This window comes from Dipodomys ordii, unplaced genomic scaffold (genome assembly GCF_000151885.1).
Source record: "Dipodomys ordii isolate 6190 unplaced genomic scaffold, Dord_2.0 Scaffold150, whole genome shotgun sequence".
NCBI lineage: Eukaryota > Metazoa > Chordata > Mammalia > Rodentia > Heteromyidae > Dipodomys > Dipodomys ordii.
In genome coordinates this window covers 5,225,056-5,248,829 of record NW_012267366.1, presented here as the reverse complement: position 1 = coordinate 5,248,829, position 23,774 = coordinate 5,225,056, and the positions used below count along the sequence as shown (strand labels likewise).

General features: G+C 44.0%; 1 protein-coding gene across 2 annotated transcripts in view; it reads right to left on the bottom strand.

Moving 5' to 3' along the window:
- The window catches only part of Txlng (taxilin gamma), a 58,092-nt gene that overhangs the window by 4,322 nt on the left and 29,996 nt on the right, over positions 1-23,774 (bottom strand). For both annotated transcript variants that reach the window (XM_013032182.1, XM_013032184.1), the window contains exons 4-9: positions 20,094-20,264; positions 16,227-16,421; positions 10,134-10,253; positions 8,246-8,320; positions 3,178-3,270; positions 138-233 (exon numbers count right to left, since the gene is read on the bottom strand). In XM_013032182.1, the coding sequence (XP_012887636.1) occupies positions 138-233; positions 3,178-3,270; positions 8,246-8,320; positions 10,134-10,253; positions 16,227-16,421; positions 20,094-20,264 (750 nt within the window). The remainder of the gene's footprint in view (positions 1-137; positions 234-3,177; positions 3,271-8,245; positions 8,321-10,133; positions 10,254-16,226; positions 16,422-20,093; positions 20,265-23,774) is intronic.

The following is a 23,774-nucleotide window of genomic DNA, read 5'->3' as shown; positions in this document are numbered from 1 at the left end:
AACTGCCAGGAAAGGCATCCGTCTATTCAGCAACTATCACAGTAGTACCCAACACCTGGCCCTTGTCCTGACAGAGAGCTGAATTTAATGAATGCCCATTAATTAGGAACACATGTGAGTCTTGGAAACTACCTCACCTCTTCAGCCATTTGCAGAAGGGCTTTATTATTATTTTCCCACTTGGTACGCCATATTATTGTTTCTTTTTCCAACTTTTTAATTTTCTTCGTCATCTGTGAATAAACAAAATCACAAATTTAAATTCAAAACTGCGTATCAAAAAAATATTTAAAAAATACAAAAAAACTGCCTATCATCTGTACTTCCTATCCCGCCCGGACCAGCTGATAGCCAGCTGTGTGTGCTTTGAAAGAAGTGGCTGTCTGTTCTGTTGGTAGCATGGCTTCTCTCTGAAACTCCTAGAGTGAAGCCTGATAGCTCATGCTTATAATCCTAGCTGCTCAAGAGGCTGAGATCTGAGGATCATGGTTCGCAGCCAGCCTGGGCAGGAAAGTCTGTAAGAAGCTTATCTCTAACCACAGAAAACTGGAAGTGGCACTGTGGTTCAAAGTGACAGAGCACTCAACTTGAGCACTCACGAAGAGCTCAGGGACAGCGCTCAGGCCCCGAGTTCAAGTCCCACGACTGACAAAGAAAAGAAGTAGCTCCTAGGGTGCAACTGAGGTGAGGGTTTCATGAGGGGAAAAGGTGAATGTGTTTTAGAGGCAGCAGCATACTAAGAGCTCTCTATAAGGCTGGAGTGCTGTTTTTCCACCTGGGAAGAGCAAAACCTCCTTTTCCTTAAGCCGTAGGAAAAAATGTCCACGTGTGTGTTTTCTGTTCATTGAATTCCTCATAGTCTAGAAAGGACAGAGTTTCAGTCTTATAAAAGATTAAGAATTGGTGTTTTACCATAACTTCCAAATCATGACTTCAAAACTAAGAGGAAGCATGATTTAGAAGATTCCAGGGAGAAAGAAAGTACTAACGACTTAAACTTTGAGGATCCTCAGAACTCTCAGGACTATTTTACTCAGATTTGGCTAAGGATAAAGTGAGTTCAGAAATTAGGAAAACACTCCTAAGTCTCTGCTACCAGAACCCAACTTGTCAGAAATTTGGGCTGACTGATTTGTGCCTGTCATTTTGCCACATTCTCAATATTCCTTTACCCACTGATGACTGCACATGAGCGCTGATCCAAGTCAGGGCACTGGGCTAGGCACCCTGTGCTATGGGAAAGCTAAATGGGGAGCAAGGCCATGGAGAAAGCTGATGGAAGCCTCGGGTCAGGTGCTAACCCCCAGTTCAGCATTCCCTTCTCATTCCACAGGATTCCCCGTCTTGTCTTGAGTCCTATTCTACCTCAACAGTGAGCATGTACTGAAGTCTAGCTAACACTTCAGTGTGCTTCACAGTTTCCCCTTGATTGGATCCTCAACTGAAAGGAATGACAGGCTGAACAAATTTGCTGCTCATGGAATTCTCCAGATTACTAGGTCTAAAAATACCTCAAGGTAGTAATTTGAGCACTCATGGTAATTGAGCACATGTTGTTGTGCCAAACACTATCTGAAATACTCTTATTATTTTATGAAGGGCAATTCTTATTTTTTCTGCCAATTTTAAAAGCAAAGGCACAGAAAGGCAACAAAAAGTTATAAACAGCTTGTCCACAGTTAGATGAACCCACCAGCATATTAACCATTATGTAAGATGAGGTTAATAGTCATGGCTGCTATCTACTGAACTCTTAGATAATTAGGTGTGCTATGCATGCACTACAACCCTTCTCATCAACACTTTTCTAAAACCTCCCAGTTTAGATGGGTGCAGTGGTGTGCACCTGCTATCCCAGCTAACAGGCAAGCTGAGGCTTGCACCCACCAGGAGTAGACACATTCTTAGCTTGTTAGCAAAGATCTTTCCTTAATGCATGCAGGAAGATATAATAGAAGCCAAAGAATTAGTTGGGTTGGAGGGGAAAGACTTCAGTGGGCTTCAGTTAAGAGAAAAAAAGGAGGCAGGGCACCACTGGCTCACGCCTGTAATCCTAGCTCTTTAGGAGGCTGAGATCTAAGGATTGTGGTTCAAAGCCAGCCTGAGCAGGAAAGTCCATGAGACTCTTAGCTCCAATTAAGCACAAGAAAACCAGAAGTAGAACTGTGACTGAAAGTGGTAGAGTGCAAGCCTTGAGTAGAAAAGCTCAGGGCTCAGGGACAGCACCCAGTCACTGAGTTCAAGCCCCAAGACTAACAGAAAGAGAGAAAGGAAAGCTTTTTTCCCAATGGTAAAAAGTGTGTGTGTGTGTGTGTGTGTGTGCGTGCGTGCGTGCGTGCGTGTGCGTATGCATGTGTACGTGCATCTCAACCAACAAAAATACACTAATTTTTAATCTGGATGTGACTGTCTTTACTCTTCTCAGACAGAATTTTGTGAGAGAACTGGGAATGATCTTCTAAAGTAATTGAATACAAACATAATGATAAAAAACCTAATTCTTTTATTTTTCCAGTCCTAGGGCTTGAACTCAGGGCCTGGGCACTGTCCCTGAGCCTCTTTGTGCTCAAGGCTAGCACTCTACCACTTGAGCCACAGCACCACTTACTACTCTTTCTGTATATGTGGTTCTGAGGAATCGAACCCAGGGATTTATGCATGCAAGGCGAGAACTCTACCACTAAACCACATTCCCTGCCCCAAACCAAAATCTTATTTCAGCTACAAACTGCATGTACCGGAGGAGTTCTAAGGAATTTGTAAGGTAAAATTCTAAGCTTAGAGATCATTATTACTTGGTTAACACAGAGGGCAAAATGACTAAATAAGGCTCTAAAAACCATGAAAGATAAAATGAACAGTCATCACAATATAAATTCACACAAATAGTACTACTTATGTTTGAAATACATTATATAAATTCGCTTTTCTATACTCATCCTTAAAAACATGCAAATACCGGGCTGGGAAGGTGGCTCAGTGGTAGAGCGCTTGCCTTGCATGCCTGAGGCCCTGGGTTCGATTCCTCAGCACCACATAAGCAAAAAGAAAAAAGCTGGAAGTGGCGCTGTGACTCAAGTGGTAGAGCGCTAGCCTTGAGCTGAAGAGCTGAGGGACAGCGCCCAGGCCCAGAGTTCAGGCCCCACGACTGGACCCAAAAAAAAAAAATGCAAATACCTTTTCCATTTCTTGCCTGAAAGTTGTAAATAGTTCATTGCTTTTTGCCATCGTAGTCTGGAATTCTTCAAATTTATCCATATAAAGAGAAAGCTATAGAGAAAGAAAAAAGAAATCAATTCTAAACTCTGGGTAAACATGAAAATTCCTACCAGGTTCCTGTGGCTCATTGCTGTGATCCTACTGAGGGCGCTGAAATCTGAGGATTGCTGTTGGAAACATAGGGAGGCAAATACAGGGGATTTGTTTTTGTTTCAATTTTTTGGTCATGGGGTTTGAACTCAAGAGCCTGGGCACTGCCCCTGAGCTCTTTCACTTAAGGCTAGAGCTCTACCACTTTGAGCCACAGCACCACTTCTGGTTTTCTAGTGGTTTACTGTGGATAAGAGTCTCATGGACTTTCCTTCCCAGGCTGGCTTTAAACTGTGATCCTCAGATCTCTGCCTCCTGAGTAGCTAGAATTATAGGTGTAAGCCACCAGTACCTGGCTAAATCCAAGGGATTTATTCAGGAAATTATTCAGCAAATATTAGGAAGTGGAAGTTTGGTAGAGCACCAGCCTTGAGCAAAAAAAAAAAAATGTACGTAAGTAAGAGCGTGAGGCTCTGAGTTCACATCCCAGTACCAGCACGTACACACAAAAATGCCAATTCCTAAACTTTCAAAACAATGTTTAAAAATTACATACTTGATTTAAGTGATAGGAACACAAGTGAATCCATACCCAATTCTTGGATACCAAATACAGATGAATAAAATTTCAACTAACAGAAATACATAAACTTTGGAGGCAGGCTAAGAGAAGAGGATTGAGGTTCAAAGCGAACTTGGACTAGAAAACTCCGTGAGAGGGTCTGGGAAGGTGGTGGCTCAGTTTATGTTGTTAAGATAATTATAGTAATTTTCACAGGTCAGAAAATTAGGGACTGGGAAGGTGGCTCAGTGGTAGAGTGCTTGCCTTGCATGCACGAGGCCCTGGGTTTGATTCCTCAGCACCACATAAGCAGAAAAAGAAAAGCCAGAAGTGGCGCTGTGGCTCAAGTGGCAGAGCGCTAGCCTAGAGCTGAGGGACAATGCCCAGGACCAGAGTTCAGGCCCCATGACCGGACCCCCCCCCAAAAAAAAAACACCTCTGTGAGACTCTCATTTCTAACCAACCAGCAAAAAGCCAGAAATGGAGCTGTGGCTCAAGTGGAAGAGTACAAGCCTTGAACAAAACAGCTAAGCAAGAGAAAGGCCCAAAGGTCAAATCCTTGTACTTGGATGCTTGCACATATGTACCCATGTGAACATACACACACACAGTAAGTAGTATAATGTATTTGAAATGTAGACATCTGTTGGGTGTCTGTGACTCATGCCTGTAATCTAGCTGCTCAGGAGGCTGAGATCTGAGGACTGCAGTAAAAAGCCACGCTGGGGAGGTAAGTCTGTGAGACTGGTAAGCAGGGGGCTGGGAAGGTGGCTCAGTGGTAGAGTGCTTGCCTTGCATGCATGAAGCCCGGGGTTCGATTTCTCAGCACTACATAAGCAGAAAAAGCTGGAAGTGGTGCTGTGGCTCAAGTGGTAGAGTGCTACCCTTGAGCAAAAGAAGCTCAAGAACTGAACCCAGGCCCTGAATTTAAGCCCCAGGACTGGCATTGTGTGTGTGTCTGTGTGTGTGTATGTGTGTGTGTGTATGTGTAATGTAGACATTTGCTGGGTGCTGGTGGCTCACACCTGTAATCCTAGCTACTCAGGAGACTAAGATCTGAGGACTGAGGTTCGAAGCCAGCCTGGGAAGAAAGTCCATGAGACTCTTATCTCCAATTAACCAGTAGAAAACCAGAAGTGACGCTATGGCTCAAAGTGGTAGAGCGCTAGAAGAAAGGCTTAGGGCCAGCACCCAGGCCGAGTTCAAGCCCCAAGACAGAATAAAAAGTATTATGTAGACCTTTGATAGCTCCATTCCACCCATTTAAACAAAACCTGAAGAATATGCTTGTTATAGTTATAAATTTCATATACCTCTAATGTTTTGTGAACTTTCTCATCTTACATATAAAAACTGTTGGGGAGCCAGGCACTAGTGGCTCACGTCTGTAATCCTAGCTCTCAGGAGGCTGAGATCTGATTATCATGGTTCAAAGCCAGCCTAGGAAGAAAGTCCCTGACTCTTCAATTAACCAAGAAACTGGAAGTAGTGCTGTGGCTCAAGTGGAAGAGCACTCGCCTTGAGCTGAAGAACTCAGGGACAGCACCTAGGTCCAGAGTTCAAGCCCCACCCCCGACTAACAAAAAAAACAAACTGTTGGGGGCATGGTGAGAGCAATCTGGCTGGACCATCTATCATTACATACCACCCACATGATTCTTAGCTTGGTATCAAGGATATCTCTTTCAAAAATACAGGTAGGGCAATGCAACAGAAGCCCAACAACTAGAAGGGTTGGGAGCAAAGAATTCAGTGGGAGTCGAGTTAAAGAAGTAAAGGATAAAAGAAGATAAAAACATCTACTTTCAGGCTGGAGTATGGCTCAAGGGGTAGAGAACGTGGTAGAGAACTTGCCCAACAAGTGCAAGGCTTTGACTTCAACCCTCAATACTAAGGGACCAAAAAAGGACACCACTGTTTCTCTCAACTCCTTCCTGGATTCAAGGAATTTGTCTTCAAGTTCAGAACAACCCACAACGCATGCAGAACACAAAATACAGTTGCTGTTTTCTTCCCCACAGAACAGGCACTTAGAGAAGGACAGGGGCGCTGGTGGCTCCCGCCTGTCATCCTAGCTATTCAGGAGGCTGACATCTGAGGACTGCGGTTCAAAGCCAGCCCCAAAAGGAAAGCCTGTGAGACTCTTATCTCCAATAAACCACCAGAAAACTGGGAGTGGTGCTGTGGCTCAAGTAGTAAAGCACTTACCTTGAGCTAAAGAGCTGAGGGTCAGCGCCCAGGCTGAGTTCAAACCCCACGACCAACAAAAGAAGAAGAAAAGGGCAGTGGCAAAGTACAGTGTGTTAGAATAGGGAAAGCTTTGAGCCCAGGAGGCCTCTGGGGAGAGGGCTGAAAAACTACATTTGAGACCAAGAGTGAACCCCTCAGAGACCATCTAATGTCACGTTACATTATTTACAGAATGAGAAGGCAGAGCCTGAGAAATGATTACTTTTTGACTATAGAATTTGTGCTCAGGGCCTTCTGCTTGCTTAGCTTGCATGCTCATGGCTCTACCATATGAGCCATACCTCCATCCTGGCTTTTTGCTGGTTATTTTGGAGCCAGGCACTGGTGGCTCCCTCCTTAATCCTAGCTACTCAGGTGGCTGAGATCTGAGGATTGCAGTTCAAAACCAGCCCAAGCAAGAAAGTCTGTGAGCCTCTGATCTCCAATTAATCACAGAAAAAGCTGGAAGTGGCTCTGTGGCTCAAGTGGTAGAGTATTAGCCTTGAGCAAAAGGAGCTCAGAGACAGTGCCCAGGCCCTGAGTTCAAGCCCCAGAACCGGCAAAAAAATAAAAAATAAATAAATAAATAAAATGACAAGATTTTTCTGCCCAGGCTAGCATCAAACCTGGATCCTTTTGATCTAAGTCTATTAAGTAGCTAGGATTACAGCTATGAGCTAAGATCACAAAATATCAATAAGAAAAGTAGGAATAAAAGTTTACCACATGCCAAGAAAGCAATGCTGTAGTTGAGAATGTTACTCAGCAGCACTTAACAAGGATGTGAGGAGAGACCACCCAAAGTTCTTGGGCGAGTGGAGCAGGTGCTGCTGAAGGAGGGGAGAGGGGGAAGCAAACTAGAAGCTCCATTCCAGTGCTGTTAGGCTAGAGCTGGAGGATCCCACCTGCAGAAAGGGAAGGCACGGCCTAGGAGCAAGAAGAATGCTGCTGTAAGGAAGTGGAGAAGAATGCAGGAGGGCCAGGCGCTGGTGCTCACGCCTGTCATCCTAGCTATTCGGGAAGCTGAGATCTGAGGATTGCAGTTCAAAGCCAGCCTGGGCAGGAAAGTCCATGAGACTGAGCACAAATTAAACCACAAAAAGCTGGAAGTGGTGCTCTGGCTCAAGTGGTAGAGCGCTAGCCTTGAGTACAAAAGCTCAGGGGCAGCGCCCAGGCCCACAGTTCAAACCCCACGACCAGCAAAAAAAGGGAGAGGAATGCAGGAAATCTGGCAGCAGTTGGAAGAGGACACACATACTGACAATTCCTCTGAGGCTATGGGCCGAGACTTGGGGAAGCAGCAGTAGTTGTTAGGCCAAATAAGGCACAGTCCTAGCACTTAAGGGAAGTACCAGCAGTTTTAGCAAGACCCATTCTAATGAAAGCTGGGACAGCCTGGTAAAGACTGTCCCATCGGAGAGTTCAATGGGACCCCAAAGTGGGCCACACCATGCCCAGATTATATGGATGGATTATGCAAGTAGGCCAAAGCACAGTGGTCAGAGTGTATCATCTGCAAATACTGTGAAATGACACGAAGAGCGCAGAAATGAGGCCAATTCTTGGGAAGGATAACCATGTTCAGGTACCAGCAAAGAAGAGATAATGCACTGCAGAGGGAAAAGATGACTGGTAACAAGACTCGAGGTAGCCCAGACAACAGATAGTGTACAGTGACAGAACAGAAATCAGGCCAGATACCAGCGGCTCAAACCTTATGATCCTAACTACTCAGGAGGCTGAGATCTGAGGATTGCAATTAAAGCCAGCCCAGGCAGTAAAGTCTGAGATTCTTACCTCCAATTGATCACAATAAACAAACAAACAAATAAAACAAAAAGCCAGAAATGGAGCTGTGACTCAAATTGTAGAGCACTAGTTCTGAGAAAAAGAGCTCAGGGACAGCACCCAGGCATTGAATTTAAGCCCCAGGACTGGGGTGTGTGCACACACATGTATACACACACACATGTGTACACACACGTACACACACATGTATACACACACACATACAACAAAGGAAGAGGAAACATGATCTCTTCCTTCATTTCAGTCAGGTGTGGATTGGAACAGGCAAAATCACATTAGAGAACACTGAAAACCATAGGTTTTTCTTACAAATTCTATCACCTGCTGTCAAGTTACCTGTTGTTTCAGTTGTACTTCTTGCTGTTTCATCTGTTCATATTTGTGCCTTGATTCTGTTGCTTCTTTTAATAGCTAGAAAACAGAAACAATTGGCAAAATACTAATAGTAATAACAAATAGGACCACATCAAATGACCAAACAGTTAGGCTACATCCTCCAGCTATTTTTAGGAAGTACCACTACAGATGTAATTATTCTATCAATTGTCATTTACCTGTAGTCTTACTACTTAAGTAGCAAAAGTACCAAGGAGGCCTAAAAAGATTTACAAAATTCAGGACTAAATTATTACATTTTAGGGGAAAATAACTGCATGTGTAATATGAAGAGAAAATATAGCTAGGAATCTCAACATCATTCACATGACAGAGAAAGCCACTTTAGTCCAAAAGCAAAAGAGTAAAAGGCTGAAGAGCAAAGCAATGAAATCTAAGAACCAGTTTCTATATGCTTTGTTTTTAAAAAAAAAAAAAAAGGCAGCCTGGCCTTAGTGGCTCATACCTGTAATCCTAGCTATTCAGGAAGCTGAAATCTGAGGATCACGGCTCAAAGCCAGCCTGGGCAGGAAAGTCTGTGAGCCTTTTTTTGGCAGGGAGGGGGCATTCAGTTGTGGGGCCTGAACTCTGGGCCTGGGCGCTGTCCCTCAGCTCTTCAGCTCAAGGCTAGCACTCTACCACTTGAGCCACAGTACCACTTCCGGCTTTTTCTGCTCATGTGGTGGTGAGGAATCGAACCCAGAGCCTCATGCATGCAAGGCAAGCACTCTACCACTGAGCTACCTTCCCAGCCCTGTGAGACTTTTATCTCCAATTAACCACTCAAAAACTGGAAGTGGAGCTGTGGCTCAAAGTGGTAGAGCGCTACCCTTGAGCAAGAGTTCAGGAACAGTGCCCAAGCCCTGAGTTCAAGCCCAATGGGGAAAAAAAAATCAGGTTAAGAAGAAATAGGAGCTCTCATTTATACACTGAGGTTTTCAAGAACACACTAAGCAATTGTGAAACTGTCTTTGAAATACAGTATCACATATAGTCCAAAGAAGTCTGAAAAACTACTGAAACCGAAACTACGTGCCTGAAACACGTGACTATGTGTGTGCAAAATTTATACTCTGTAACTTAAGAAATAATAGTCATTTTTCAGTTGAGCACTGGATCCCACTTTGAGTAGATACAGAAGGGACCACATTTTTTGTGTGAATAACGTCTCTAAATCCTAGACTCCCCGCATGCACATTGATGACATGAAATCACTAAGGAAGCAAGTCTTTACACTGCACCCATCTGGGGACCTGGTCTATTTGAGTCAGTGTTGGATGCAATCGTCCAAATTAGTATCATCGTTTCTCAGGTTTAATACTTGTTTGTATTAAACAAGTGCATAAAGCAGAATTTCCATATACTGAATATCTGTAGCCAAAAAAATGCTATTACATTTACAATTACTAATAGGCAATAACATTAGAGCATTCAATCTGAGAACAAGAGTGAGCTTTTAGGTCAACAATGAATTCTGTTAAAAATTATTTCTAATCCTTGGCAATGATGTCTCATGCCTGTAATCCTAGCAACTCAGGAGGCTGAGATCTGAGGGTCATAATTCAAAGCCAGCCTGGGCAAAAAGTCCATGGGACTCTTATCTCCAACAAACTACTCAGAAAAAGCCAGAAGTGGCACTGTGGCTCAAGTGGTAGAGCACTAGTCTTGAGCACAAAGAGGCTTAGGGACAGTGTCTAAGCCCAGAGTTCAAGACCCAGGACTGGCAAAACAAAAACAAACAAAAACAAGTAGCATGCCCCAGAGACAATAATGCATATAGAGTAAGTTTAAATGTTTTAGAGTTCAGCTTATGATTTTAGCAACATCTTTTTAAAGAAATAGAACTTACAAACTCTCTCTCTCTCTGGTGTTTTTCATCAGCTTCTTTTATCAGCTGCGTTGTCTGCTGAAGTTTGGCATCCACAAGCTGTTGCTGGAGCTCCTTATGTTTGAACACTTTATCAATATGCTACGGGAAAAGCCAAATTCCTTCCATCACTTCATGAGCAAAGGGGCACACGGTGCAGAACAAACTGCAGTTACAACCTTCTTGCTCTACTTTCCCATTAATACCACCACAGCTAAGAGCACAGGGGGCTTTTTGTCCCCAGAGCACAGGACCCATGCCCTGTGGCCAGCTGTCAAAGCTGGGCTGTCTCCATCACTAGCTTTGCAATCCTGGTTCTGCCCTGTGTTGAAGATAAGGCTCCAACTACATGAAAACTAAGACAGGTAAGAAAATTAAGTCATTAAATTCATACAACTTGAACATTCATTCCTTTCTTCTACCTGTTAGACACTCCCAAGTTCTCAGCTAGTGGCAGCATGTGATGGTACAAATGGCAGCAGTTAAGGCCCTTCTGGGGCATGGCTCTGGACAAACTCTGAGCCTTCTGAGCCTAAAGAGAGGCATCTGACCACACTCGCCTGGCAGAATGGTGACGGAACTGTGAATGTAATGGTGGAAGCACGCGAAATGCTTGGTGCCTGGCATGTATCAGACATTTGGTAAAACATTATTGTATCTCCAAACAAAATTATCATGTGATTATGTACACAAAAACCATCTCAAAACAAACCTTTTCAAAGAAGCTGGGTGTCAGAGGCTCATGCCTGTAATCCTAACTACTCAGAATACTGAGCTCTGAGGACTGCAGTTTGAAGCCAGCCCAGAAAGTCTGGGAGACTCTCATCTCCAATTAACCACCAAAAAAGCTAAAAGAGGAGCTATCCTTGAGCACAAAAGCTCAGGGACAGCGTCAAAGCCCTGAGTTCAAGCCCCAGGATTAGTACAAAAAGAAAAGAAGCTAGAAGACCAGGAAGCTCCCAGGTATAATAGTGGGGAATAAGGCAGCCACTGTGTGCGAGGACAGCAGCAGAGGATTTCTCTTCATCTGCAAGTGATCTCATCACAGTTGTTTCCTTACAAAGGAAATACATCCTGTGCGATTCAAAATAAGTAAGAATCCTAAGTAGTATGATTTAAAGATGACATTTTCAAATCTGCTACATCTATACAGAAGTAGATTGTAGTATTAAACAATAAAACTAAAGGAATCATTGTTGTTTTTGTTTTTGTTTTTGGGTCCGGTTGTGGGGCCTGAACTCTGGGCCTGGGCGCTGTCCCTCAGCTCTTCAGCTCAAGGTGAGTGCTCTGCCACTTGAGCCACAGCGCCACTTCCGGCTTTTTTCTTTTTGCTTATGTGGTGCTGAGGAATTGAACCCAGGGGCTCAGGTGTGCAAGGCAAGCGCTCTACCACTGAGCCACCTTCCCAGCCCTAAAGGAATCATTGTAAGAAAAATAAGGCTTTATGAATTAAATTATAAGAAAATTGAAGCTCAAAGACCAAAGAGAGAGAGAGACGGGGGAGGGAGAGAGAGAAAGAGAGAGAGAGAGAGAATACTCTCCAACAAAAAAAAAAAACAAGAAGCCTGGTGCCAGTGGCTCATAGCTACTATTATCCTAGCTACTCAGGAAACTGAGATCTGAGGGCTGAGGTTCAAAGCCAGCCTAGGTAAATCTGAGACTTTTTTTATTGTAAAGAAAATCTGACACTCTTATCTCTAATTAACTAGAAAACAAAAGCTGGAAGTAGAGGCATGACATTAGCTTGGAGCAGAAAAGCTAAGCAAGTATGGGAAACCCTGAGTTCATGCTCCAGTATTGGCATTAAAAAATACATAAATGGGGGCTGGGAAGGTGGCTCAGTGGTAGAGCACTTGCCTTGCATGCATGAGGTTCGATTCCTCAGCACCACATAAGCAAAAAGAAAAAAGCGGGAAGTGGCGCTGTGGTTCAAGTGGTAGAGTGCTAGCCTTGAGCTGAAGAGCTGAGGGACAGCGCCCAGGCCCAGAGTTCAGGCCCCATGACTGGACCCAAAAAAAAATACATAAATGGCCAGGTGCCATGACTCACACCTGTAATCCTGCTACTCAGTAGGCTGAGATCTGAGGATCTCGGTTCAAAGCCTGCCCAGGTAGGAACACCTGTGAGATTCATCTCTGATAAACCACCAGAAAACCAGAAGTGGTGCTGTGGCTCAAGTGGTAGAGTGCTCACCTTGAGCTGAAGAGCTGAGGGACAGCACCCAGACCCAGAGGTCAAGCCCCATGACTGACCCCCTCCCCCCAAAAAGCATAAATGAATAAAAACAGCAACCATACAAAAAAGGAATAAGAAACCTATTTCTGAGACCTGATAGAAACCAGTGAAATGGACAGCTTTTGAATTTGGATTTTAATCCAACTTCTTTTTTAAAAAGGAGATTAAGCAGAAAATTTTAAACATGACCAGATACTTAGTATGAAATTCTTGTTAAGTGTTTAGGTATGAAAATGTTATTATGGTTATGGTTAAAAGGAACGGTGCTGGGAGTGCAGCTCAAATGTCAATGTGCTTGCCTACCAAGCTCAAGGTCATGAGTTTGAACCCTAGTACCAACAAAATGTTTATTTAAAAAAAAAAGAATCTTAGGGGGCTGGGATGGTGGCTCAGTGGTAGAGCGCTTGCCTTGCATGCCTGAGACCCTGGGTTCGATTCCTCAGCACCACATAAGCAAAAAGAAAAAAGCTGGAAGTGGCGCTGTGGCTCAAGTGGTAGAGTGCTAGCCTTGAGCTGAAGGACAGTGCCCAGACCCAGAGTTCAGGCCCCACGACCGGACCCAAAAATAAAAAGAATCTTAGCTGGGCACCAATGGCTCAAGCCTGTAATCCTAGCTACTGAGGAGACTGAGCTCTGAGGGTTTTGGTTGAAGTCAGCCTGGGCAGGAAAATCTGCGAGAATCTTATCTCCAAGTGAAAACAAAAAGCCGGAAGTGGAGCTGTGACTCAAGTAATAGAGCAGTAGCTGTAAGCAAAGAAGCATGAGGACAGCATCCAGGCCCTGAGTGAAGCCCCAGGAACGAACACACACACACACACACACACACACACACACACACACACACACACACACACTCCTTTAAGCTATCCACACACACACACACACACACACACTCCTTTAAGCTATACACACACACACACACACACACACACACACACACACACACACACACACACACACACACACACACACACACACACACACACACACACACACACACACACACACACACTCCTTTAAGCTATCCATTCCAGTATCTGTGAGTGGAAAAATAGAACACTTTGGATTGCTTTTAAACAATGTAGAGAAATATGGATGAAACTGATGTCATCTGCTAAAACCAGGTAATATTTTTTTTGGGGGGGGCTCGGTTGTAGGGCTTGAACTCTGGGCCTGGGCACTGTTCCTCAGCAATTCAGCTCAAGGCAGGCCCTCTACCACTTGAGCCACAGCACCACTTCCAGTTTCCATGTGGTTTATTGGCGATAATAGAATCTTGGACTTTCCTGCCTGGACTGGCTTTGATCCGCGATCCTCAGATCTCAGCCTCCTGAGTAGCTAGGATTACAGGCGTGAGCCACCAGCGCCCGTCTTTTTATATTCTCTTTTTTTTAAGCTAGCATTTTTTTCTTAACATTTTTCCTGTTTCCTATTAGCAAATATCAGTTAGTCAAGTGAGGTTTCATTGTGACCTTTCCACTCAATGAATCTCAATAAACCTTATCTTACCACCTCGCCTCCCATCCCACTCCCCCTTAAAGCAATTCCAACAGGTTCCACGTATCTGTTTTCATACACACAAATAAACTGTATGCACCATACTCCTCTCCAACATTTTCCTGAGCCCTCCTCTCTTGGTGATGCTCAGCTCCCCCATCTGAGCCTGATTTACTTTCCTGTCATTCATTGTTATTTTTAGTATGTATTAATGACCACCAAGGGGGCTCATTATGGTATTTCAGCTGTGCATCTGTTATGTTTTATTCAGAATCTCCTTCTCTATTGCTTTCTCTTTTTCACCTCAAAATCCTATTAATCAATAGCTCTCATTGAGATTTTTAGGCATTCTTCATACATAGTTATACTGTGTTTGAAATTATTCACCCTTCATCTTTCCTTTCCCTCTCCCCTTGCTCTCATCCTCTTACATGGCCCCATAATTAGAATCATGTTCTTGGTGTTTCTATCCATAATATATATTATATACATCACATATATGCATAATATATACTATATATAACATACATAGATGGATAATTTAAGGAGTCAAAACACACTAGGAGCTTGGTTTTGAGTGCTTATGCCTATAATCCTAACTACTGAAAACTGAGAATCTGAGCTTTGAAGATGGCAGTTCAAAGCCAGTTCAGGCTGACAAAACCCATTAACCAGCAAAAAGCCACAAGTGGAGGCATGGACTCAAGCAGTAGAGCATCAGCCATGAGCAAAAAGGCCAAATGCAAGGCCCTGAGTTCAAACCTCAGTACTGGCACACACACACCAAAAAATAGAATCCTGGGGTGAAGCTCAGTGGTAGAGGACACGCCCAGTAGGTGCAAGATGGTCGTGGATTTCATTCCCAACACCAAAGAAACAAACAGAAGTGAAGTATGAGGCTGGGAATGTGACTTATTGGTAGAGTGCTTGTCTAGCAAGCCCCAGGTTTCAGTACCTTCAGTACCCTTAGTACCACATAAACAGAAAAAGCTGCAAGTGGTGCTGTGGCTTAAGTGGTAGAGTGCTAGCCTTGAGTAAAACCCAGGCCCTGAGTTTAAGCCCCAGGACTAGAAAAAAAAGTGAAGCATGGTGAGAGTAAGCAAAACTCTTTTTTTTAAAAAAAGAACTAAGGTTAGCCAGGCGCTGGTGGCTCACACCTATAATCTTAGCTACCCAGCCCGGGCAGGAAAGGAGTTGGTGAGACTCTTATCTCCAATAAGCCACCAGAAAACTGGAAGTGGCCCTGTGGCTCAAGTGGTAGGGCGCTTGCCTTGAGCTGAAGAGCTAAGGGACAGCACCCAGCCCGAGTTCAAGTCCCATGACTGACAACAACAACAACAAAAGAATAAACTAGGTATAGTGGCATACACTTGTAATTTCCGTACTCCAAAGACTAAAACAAGAAGATGGAGACTTCAAGTTCAGTCTGAGCTATGTAGTTAGACTATCAGAAAAAGAAAAAAATCATGGGGCTGGGAAGATGGCTCAGTGGTAGAGCACTTGCCTTTCATGCATGAGACCCTGGGTTCGATTCCTCAACACCACATAAGCAAAATGAAAAAAGCCGGAAGTGGCGCTGTGGCTCAAGTGGTAGAGTGCTAGCCTTGAGCTGAAGAGCTGAGGGACAGCGCCCAGGCCCAGAGTTCAGGCCCCACGACCGGACCCAAAAAAAAAATAATAAAAAAAATCTGGGGCTGTGTGATAGCTCAGTGATAGACAGCTAACATAGCATGTCCCCAAACCTGAAAGTAAATAAAGAACAGGACAGAGTGTAGCTAAGTGGTAGAAAACCTTAGCACAACTAAGGCCCTGGGTTTGACCCTCAGACAGAGCAAAAAAACTGAAAATAATTTCTTTTAAAACTGGGCATAGTTTGTACATGCTCATGGTCCCAGGAGGCTGCAGCAGGAGAATCCTTTGAGCTCACAGGTTCAAGACCAGGTTAGGCAACATAGCAAGATTCTGACTCAAAAAAAACACACAAAAAAACGAGTATCTTAAGTACTGTAATGCAAATGTCCATAGATACTCTGATGATCATAAATATCTGATACAGGTATCAGGTAAGGAAGATGATCTGGATGTGAAAATGCCATCTTGCAGTATCACATGGAAGATGTGCAGCTCGTAACAACCTGCTAGAAATTCTCTCACCTAGCCAAATCTACAGACTTGCAGGCCATTACATGATGAGTCTAACTAATCCTCTTGGTCATTTTTTTTTCCTAGTAACTACCCTTATGTTCTAAAACAGCCACTCCTGTGGCAGTAGTTTTACTGCAGTAGTGAATGGAGAGGGTTTTCCTAGTTGAGTAGATGGCTAAACCAACAGAGAGCTGTTACCTCTTCCCTCAGTGCATACTGCTCAATGAGCTTCTTCAGCTTCTCTCCCAGTTCGATGTTCTCCTGCCGGAGTTTGGCATTGTGTATGTCATGTTGTTCCAGCTGGGTTTGGATTTCATTTAGAGTAATCTGGAAATGGGCTGTTGCTTCTTTACGGCGTTCTTCTTCCTCTCGGGCTTGCTGTATATTTTCTTCCTTAATTCCCAAAATAATTTCTGTTAATAGTGAAGATCTATAGACAGGATGCTCACAGAAGCAGCAGCTGTAATGCAGGTTCGCTACTGCTGCCCTGACATGTTGCTTCTGAGCTTTAGCTCCTCTTCCTTAGGACCAAAAGGTTCTCACTTAAAAGTAAGTGAGATGGTTGCCACTGACTCATGCCTGTAATCCAAGATCCTCAGGAGCAGCCCTGGCAGAAAAGTTCACAAGACTCTAGGTCAAAAATAACCACCAAGGGGCTGGGAAGGTGGCTCAGCGGTAGAGTGCTTGCCTTGCATACATGAGGCTCTGGGTTCGATTCCTCAGCACCACATCAGCAGAAAAGGCCGGAAGTGGTGCTGTGGCTCAAGTGGTAGAGTGCTAGCCTTGAGCTGAAGAGCTGAGAGATAGAGCCCAGGCCCCATGATAGACAAAAAGAAAAAAGAAAAATAACCACCAAAAGTCTGGGTGCTGGTGGATCACATCTGTAATCTGAGCTACTCAGGAGGCTGAGATTTGAAGATCCCAGTTCAAAGTCAACCCAGTCAGAAAGTTTGTGAGGATCTCCAATTAACCACCAGAAAACTGGAAGTGGGATTGTGGCTCAAAGTGGTAGAGCACTAGATATTGGCAAAAAAAAGAGCTAAGGGACAGCACCCAGGCCCTGAGATAAAGCCCCACAACTAACAAAAACAACAGCAAATGAGGGTTGGAGCTGTGGTTCAAGTGGTAAAATGCCAGCCTAGCAGCATGAAATCCTAAGTTCAAATGCTAGTACACCAAAAAAAAGCCAGTCTTTTCCCAAATAGTTGTGAAACACAACGCTGATAGTTGGTGGCTCATGCCTATAATCCTAGTGATTCAGGAGGCTAAGGTTTTGAAGTCAGCCCAGGCTGAAAAGTTCATCAGACTTATCTCCAATTAAGCATCAAAAAATTCAGAAGTGGGCCAGGCGCCGGTGGCTCATGCCTATAATCCTAGCTATTCAGGAGGCTGAGATCTGAGGATCATGGTTCAAAGCCAGCGCTGGCAGGAAAGTGGCAGGAAGGTCCGTGAAACTCATCGCCAATAAACCACCAAAAAACCAGAAAGTAGTGCTGTGGCTCAAGCGGTAGAGCACTTGCCTTGAGCTGAAGAGCACAGGGACAGTGTCCAAGCCCCACAAACAACAACAACAACAACAAAATTCGGAAGTGGGGCTGGGAATATGGCTTAGTGGTAGATTGTTTGCCTCGCATGCATGAAGCTCTGGATTCGATTCCTTAGTACCACATAAACAGAAAGAGCTGGAAGTGGCACTGTGGCTCAACTAGTAGAGTGCTAGCCTTGAGGAAAAGAAGCTCAGGTACAGTGCCCAGGTCCTGAGTTCAAGCTCCAGGGTTGGCAAAAAAAAATCAAAAGCGGAGGTGTGGCTCAAGTGCTTGAGTGTTAGCCTTGAGCAAGAAAGCTCAAGGACAGCACTCAGGCCCTGAGTTCAAGCACAGGCACATCACAAAAAAATAAAAAATGAGACACAAACTGTCGCTTATATCATTACAAGTGTGATACAACTATCTAAAGCTTCTTCATGCTCCAACCCCCTCTTCACTGATCACATAGAACATGACTTTATATCAGCCCAATAGAGCCCCTCCTGAAGTTAATTTCTGGGTCACACCTTCCACTACTGACAGGGCAAGAGACAAATAACATTTTTAAAAAGCTTACTGAGGCAGGAGCAGGTGGCTCACGCCTATAATCCTCACTACTCAGGAGGCTGACATCTGAGGATGGTTGTTCGAAGCCTCCCCAAGTAGGAAAGTCTAGGAGACTCTTATCTCCAATTAGCCACTCAAAAATCAGAAGTGGTGAAAGTGGCATTGCAGTGGTAAAGCACTGGCCAGGTGCCGGTGGCTCACGCCTGTAATCCTAGCTCCTCAGGAGGCTGAGATCTGAGAATCGAGGTTCAAAGACAGCCCGGACGGGAGACTTTTATCTCCAATAAACCTCTCAGAAAACCAGAAGTGGTGCAGTAGCTCAAGTGGTAGAGTGCTCTCCTTGAGCTGAAAAGCTGAGGGACAGTGCCCAGGCCCAGAATTCAAGCCCCAGGCCTGAGCTAAAAAAAAAGTTTAAGGAGTTGGGTAAGAGTGGCTTAACACCTGTAATCCTGGCTACTCAGGAAGTTGAGTTCTAAGATCAAGGTTCAAAGCCCGCACAGGCAGAAAAGTCCATCAGCTATACTCCAGGGATTGTGGGTCCAGGTGAGCCCGGCAAAAATACAAGACCCTACTTGAAAAGTAACTAAATGTTAAAGGCAACCAAGGGGATGGCTCAAATGGTAGAGTGCCTTTCTAACAAACGTTAGGCCCTGAGTTTAAACCCAGTACTCCAAAAATAATAATAATTATTATTATTAACATATTAATAAAGACAATACTGCTGAGCACCACCCCTGTAATTCTAGCTACTCAGGAGGCTGAGATCTGAGGATTGCAGTTTAAAGCCAGCTGCAGCAAGAAAGTTTGTGAGACTCTTATCTCCAGTTAGCTACAAAAAAGCTGGAAGTGGAACTGTGGCTCAAGTGGTAGAGCCCTAGTCTTGAGCAAAAAGCTCAGGCTGTGAGCTCAAGCCCCAGGACAGGTATGTATGTACACACACACACACACACACACACACACACACACACCAAAAAAACCCAACTTAATATTAATTCACACACACACACACACACACACACACAAAAAAAAAAAACAACTTAATATTAATTCTTGCTAGGTTGTGTGTCAAGACCTTTACCTGTCTACTCAAAATGACTTTTTGTGAAGGAAAAACACCATCTGCTTTAATTAAGAGCTAAATACATTGACTCAAAATCCTACCTACTCAGGAAGCTGAGATCTGAAGATCGCAGTTTGCAGCCAGCTGGGCAGGAAAGTCTGTTATTGCCACTAAACTACCAAAAACTCCAAAAACACAGCTCTGGCCCAAGTGGTAGAGCATTAGCTTTGAGCAAAAGAAGCTCAGGGACAGTGCCTAGGCCCTGAGATCAAGCCCAAGAACCAGCACAAGAAAAAAAAGAAAGAAAGAAAATAAAACCTACTCAAAGTGCTACTACAGTATATATACTCAAGGGCAGGTCTGTCCCACTGTTTAAGACAGATTCCTTCACATGGTTCTGCTTTTTCCTCATTCCCTGTGGATACCAATTGAACTTAAGATATATGCTTATTCCTCCTTTATAATTGGTCTTAGTATAGCTGTACTATCAAAGTACTCAGCATCAAAGAGCTAGATGTAGGCCAGGAGACTCAGGCAAGTCTATCTCAGCAGTTCTCCCTTCTCAGATTCACTGTCTCAAGTCCCTTACTAGCTTCTCACTTCATAGCAGCTCTGTGTTCATGGTTGTCAGCTCTACTGGCACACAGCAGAAAGCTGGCAACTCTGAGCTTCTTAAGAGAGCAACAGATATAAACATCAGGATGTAGACTACGTGGGACCAAGAATGAGGGAACTAACAAAGGCCTCGTTCCTTAAATGGGATAGTACAACATAGGAAAAAACTGTTACTAGCTCACATATACCAGCCCAAGCAGAGACATGGCTTCATTTCAAACAGGTATAAGGTAACTATAAAAACCAGTTGAGTAAGTTCCTCTTACAAAAAACAAACAGAAAAACCAACATACTAACCTTTAAAGTCTTATTGTGTCGCTGAAGTTCCCTGCAGAGAGACTCCAGTTTGCTTCTTGCCAAGATAGCTTTGCTGTGTTCACTCTGCAGGTGAACTTTCTCTTTCACAATCTGGGCTTGCTTCTTCTGCAGAATCTTCATTTGCTTCTGGACATTCCTGCTCTCCTCCAGCTAAAATCAAGAACTTTATATTTAGGAAGTATAACAAAGACCTTACAGTAAAAGCTGAAAGAATTATAGTATGAGCTATGCAGTCTTTAAAGAGCCAAATTCTGGCCTCAGGCTACAGCTCAGCAGTAAAAGCATTTGCTTCGTATGAGCAAAGTCCCTGGACTAAATCCCCAACAGAGAAAAAGAAAAGAAACAAAGAAATAACAACAAAAAGCCAAATACTGTGGTTTTATTTATGTTGTTTTATATCTTCCAACACTTCCAACTTCCTCTGAGTTCCAGATGTAATAGAAAACCAAGTAACTTTTAGGGTGAGTGGAAAAAAATGACCTTCATTACTTTTGTGATTTTCAGAATCAAATTAAACCTCAAAACCTCTACAATGGCTTCTTCCTTGGCTTCCATCCATGTTGACCTTGAGTCCTTGATTCACTTGCCTTCCGCCAAAGGCTAATAAGCACAGGTCTTCAGCCCCCTCTCAGGGGTGTAAGCTCTTCAACTTCCAGGTATAACCCTGGGTGTTGAACTGGACACTTCCTGTCCCAGAAGTTTTTGAAGGCCCACTGGCAGCACTGTCCACGTTCTGGGCTTACTTAACCCTTCTGAAAACAAACTGATGTGTTCTGGCTAGACTTCCGCCAATGCTGAAGGCTAGGACTAACTTAGTTCCAAGGCCAGACATGTCTTGATTTGCTGCCTAATGGCTGAGCCATCTGTCTAGACAAATTTTCTGCCTGTCAAAAGACGTGCTGAAGGGGCTGGGAAGGTGGCTCAGTGGTAGAGTGCTTGCCTTGCATGCATGAGGCCCTGGATTTGATTCTTCAGCACCACATAAGCAGAAAAAGCCAGAAGTACTGCTATGGCTCAAGTGGTAGAGTGCTAGCCTTGAGCTGAAGAGCTCAGGGACAGCACCCAGACCTTGAGTTCAGGCCCCACGACCAATTAAAAAAAAAAAGTGCTGAAATCCAAATATAAATTATGGCATTTTTTTTTACTGGGGCTTGAACTCAGGGCCTTGCACTTGTTAGGTAAGTGCTCTACCACTGGGCCATGATCCTCACTTAAAATGTAGATCTATTGTACTTTATGGCTCATTATTTTCTTTTAAAAATATTTTAGGAATCAATATTGTTTTATTTTTCTAAAATAACACCCTAGACACTCCAATACTGATTTGTAACTTAATAAGCAGCATTCAAAAGTTGTAGAAAATGCTGCAATTTTAAGTTCAAAGCAAATGGCTATCTCAAGGTTAAAAGAACACTACAGCTAAGATGGCAGCTTTACTGACCTTTCTGTACTGCTTTTCCTGAAGGAGGAAATGATGCTGTCATAACTTAAAGAACAATAGTGCCACCTTGTGGTCTTTCAAAACATATCACGCTGGATGGAGGTGAACTTCAAGAGTTTGCCTAGAAATCCCAAGGCCCTGAGCTCAAACCACATACTGCCCCCAAACACCTATTTGCATGCACATACATCCAAGCATCTTTCAGACAATCTGTAAGAACACCTTTACTGAACTGCAGTATAATTCCAGGACTCAGAGGGCCGAGACAGGGGGATTAATTGTGAATTCATGGTTAGCCTGAGCTACATAGTGAAACCTTACCTTGAAAATTTAGGGGGAAAAAAAAAAGCTGGTTGCCAGTAGCTGACACTGTAATCCTAGCTACTCAGGAGACTGAGATCTGGGGATAGCGGTTCAAAGCCAACCCAGATAGGAAAGTCCCTGAGAGATTCTTATCTCCAATAAACCACCAGAAAACTAGAAATGGCTCTGTGGCTCCAGTGGTAGAGTGCGCTCCTTGAGCTGAAGAGCTGAGGAACAGCGCCCAGGCCCAGAGCTCAAGCCCCAAAATGAACCAAAAAAAAAAGAAAGAAAAAATTATTTACTGAAATCCTTGGAGAAAGAATCAATGTTCTCTTATAATGCTGTCAACATTACTCTTTTATATATACTTTTATATAAAAAATGCTTGCCTCACATGTATGAAGTCCTGGGTTCGATTCCTAAATACCACATACCCAGAAAAGGCTGGAAGTGGCACTGTGGTTCAAGTGGTAGAGTAGCTAGCCTTGAGCACAGGGACAGTGCCTAGGCTCTGAGTTCAAGCCCCAGGATTGGCTAAAAAATAAAAAAAATAGAACAAAAAACCTGTTGGAATTGTTTGAAGGAGGGGAAGAGGCAGAAGGTGAGAGAGAGTGATAAAGGGTATGACATTGTTGGGTATATTGTATGCATATATGAAAATACCACAGTGAACCCGCTCTTATAAAATGAACCCATGCTAATAAAGACCTTTAAAAACCAATACTAACGGGGCTGGGAAGGTGGCTCAGTGGTAGAGCGCTTGCCTGCTTGCCTTGCATGCATGAGGCCCTGGGTTCAATTCCCCAGCACCATATAAGCAAAAAGAAAAAAAGCCGGAAGTGGCACTGTGGCTCAAGTGGTAGAGCGCTTGCCTTGAGCTGAAGAGCTGAGGGGCAGGGCCCAGGCCCAGAGCTCAGGCCCCACAACTGGACCCAAAAAAGAAAAACAAACCAATACTAACAAGCCAGGTACCAGTGGCTGACACTTGTGATCCTCACTACTCAAGAGGCTGATATCTGGGCTGGGAAGTTGGCTCAGTGGTAGAAGCGCTTGCCTTGCATGCCTGAGGCCCTGGGTTCGATTCCTCAGCACCACATAAGCAAAAACGAAAAAAGCCGGAAAGTGGCGCTGTGGCTCACAGTGGTAAAGCGCTAGCCTTGAGCTGAAGAGCTGAGGGACAGCGTCCAGACCGAGAGTTCAGGCCCCACGACCGGTCCCCCCCCCCAAAAAAAAGAGGCTGATATCTGAGGATCATGGTTCGAAGCCTTTCTAGGCAGCAAATCTATGAGATTATTATCCTGTTAACCTCCAAAAAGGCAGAAGTGAAGCTCTGGCTCAAGTGGTAGAGTGCTAATCTTGAGCAAAATAAGCTAAGAGACAGTGCCCAGGCCCAGATTCAAGTTCTAGGAGCAGCGCGTGTGCACATGTGTGCGCGCACACATCTTGTTTACTTGTGACTTTACTGTAACTAGTAAAATTAAGGTACTGAAAAATTTAAACATCTCTAATAATTGGCATTCATTTTCACTTTAAGTAGCCTCATATGGTAAATGGAGAGTGTCTTGGACAGCAAAACTCTAGATTTTTTTTTTTTGGTCAGTTGTGGGGCTTGAACTCTGAGACTGGGCGCTATCCCTCAGCTCTTCAGCTCAAGGCTAGCTCTCTACCACTTGAGCCAGTACCACTTTCGCTTTTTCTGTTTACGTGGTGCTAAGGAATTGGACCCAGGGCCTCATGCATGCAAGGCAAGCACTCTACCACTGAGCCACCTTCCCAGACCTAGATTATTTTTCTTTTAGGGCAACATTTTATCTTTTTTTGGGGGGGTCCAGTCGTGGGGCCTAAACTCTGGGCCTGGGTGCTGTCCCTCAGCTCTTCAGCTCAAGGCTAGCACTCTACCACTTGAGCCACAGGGC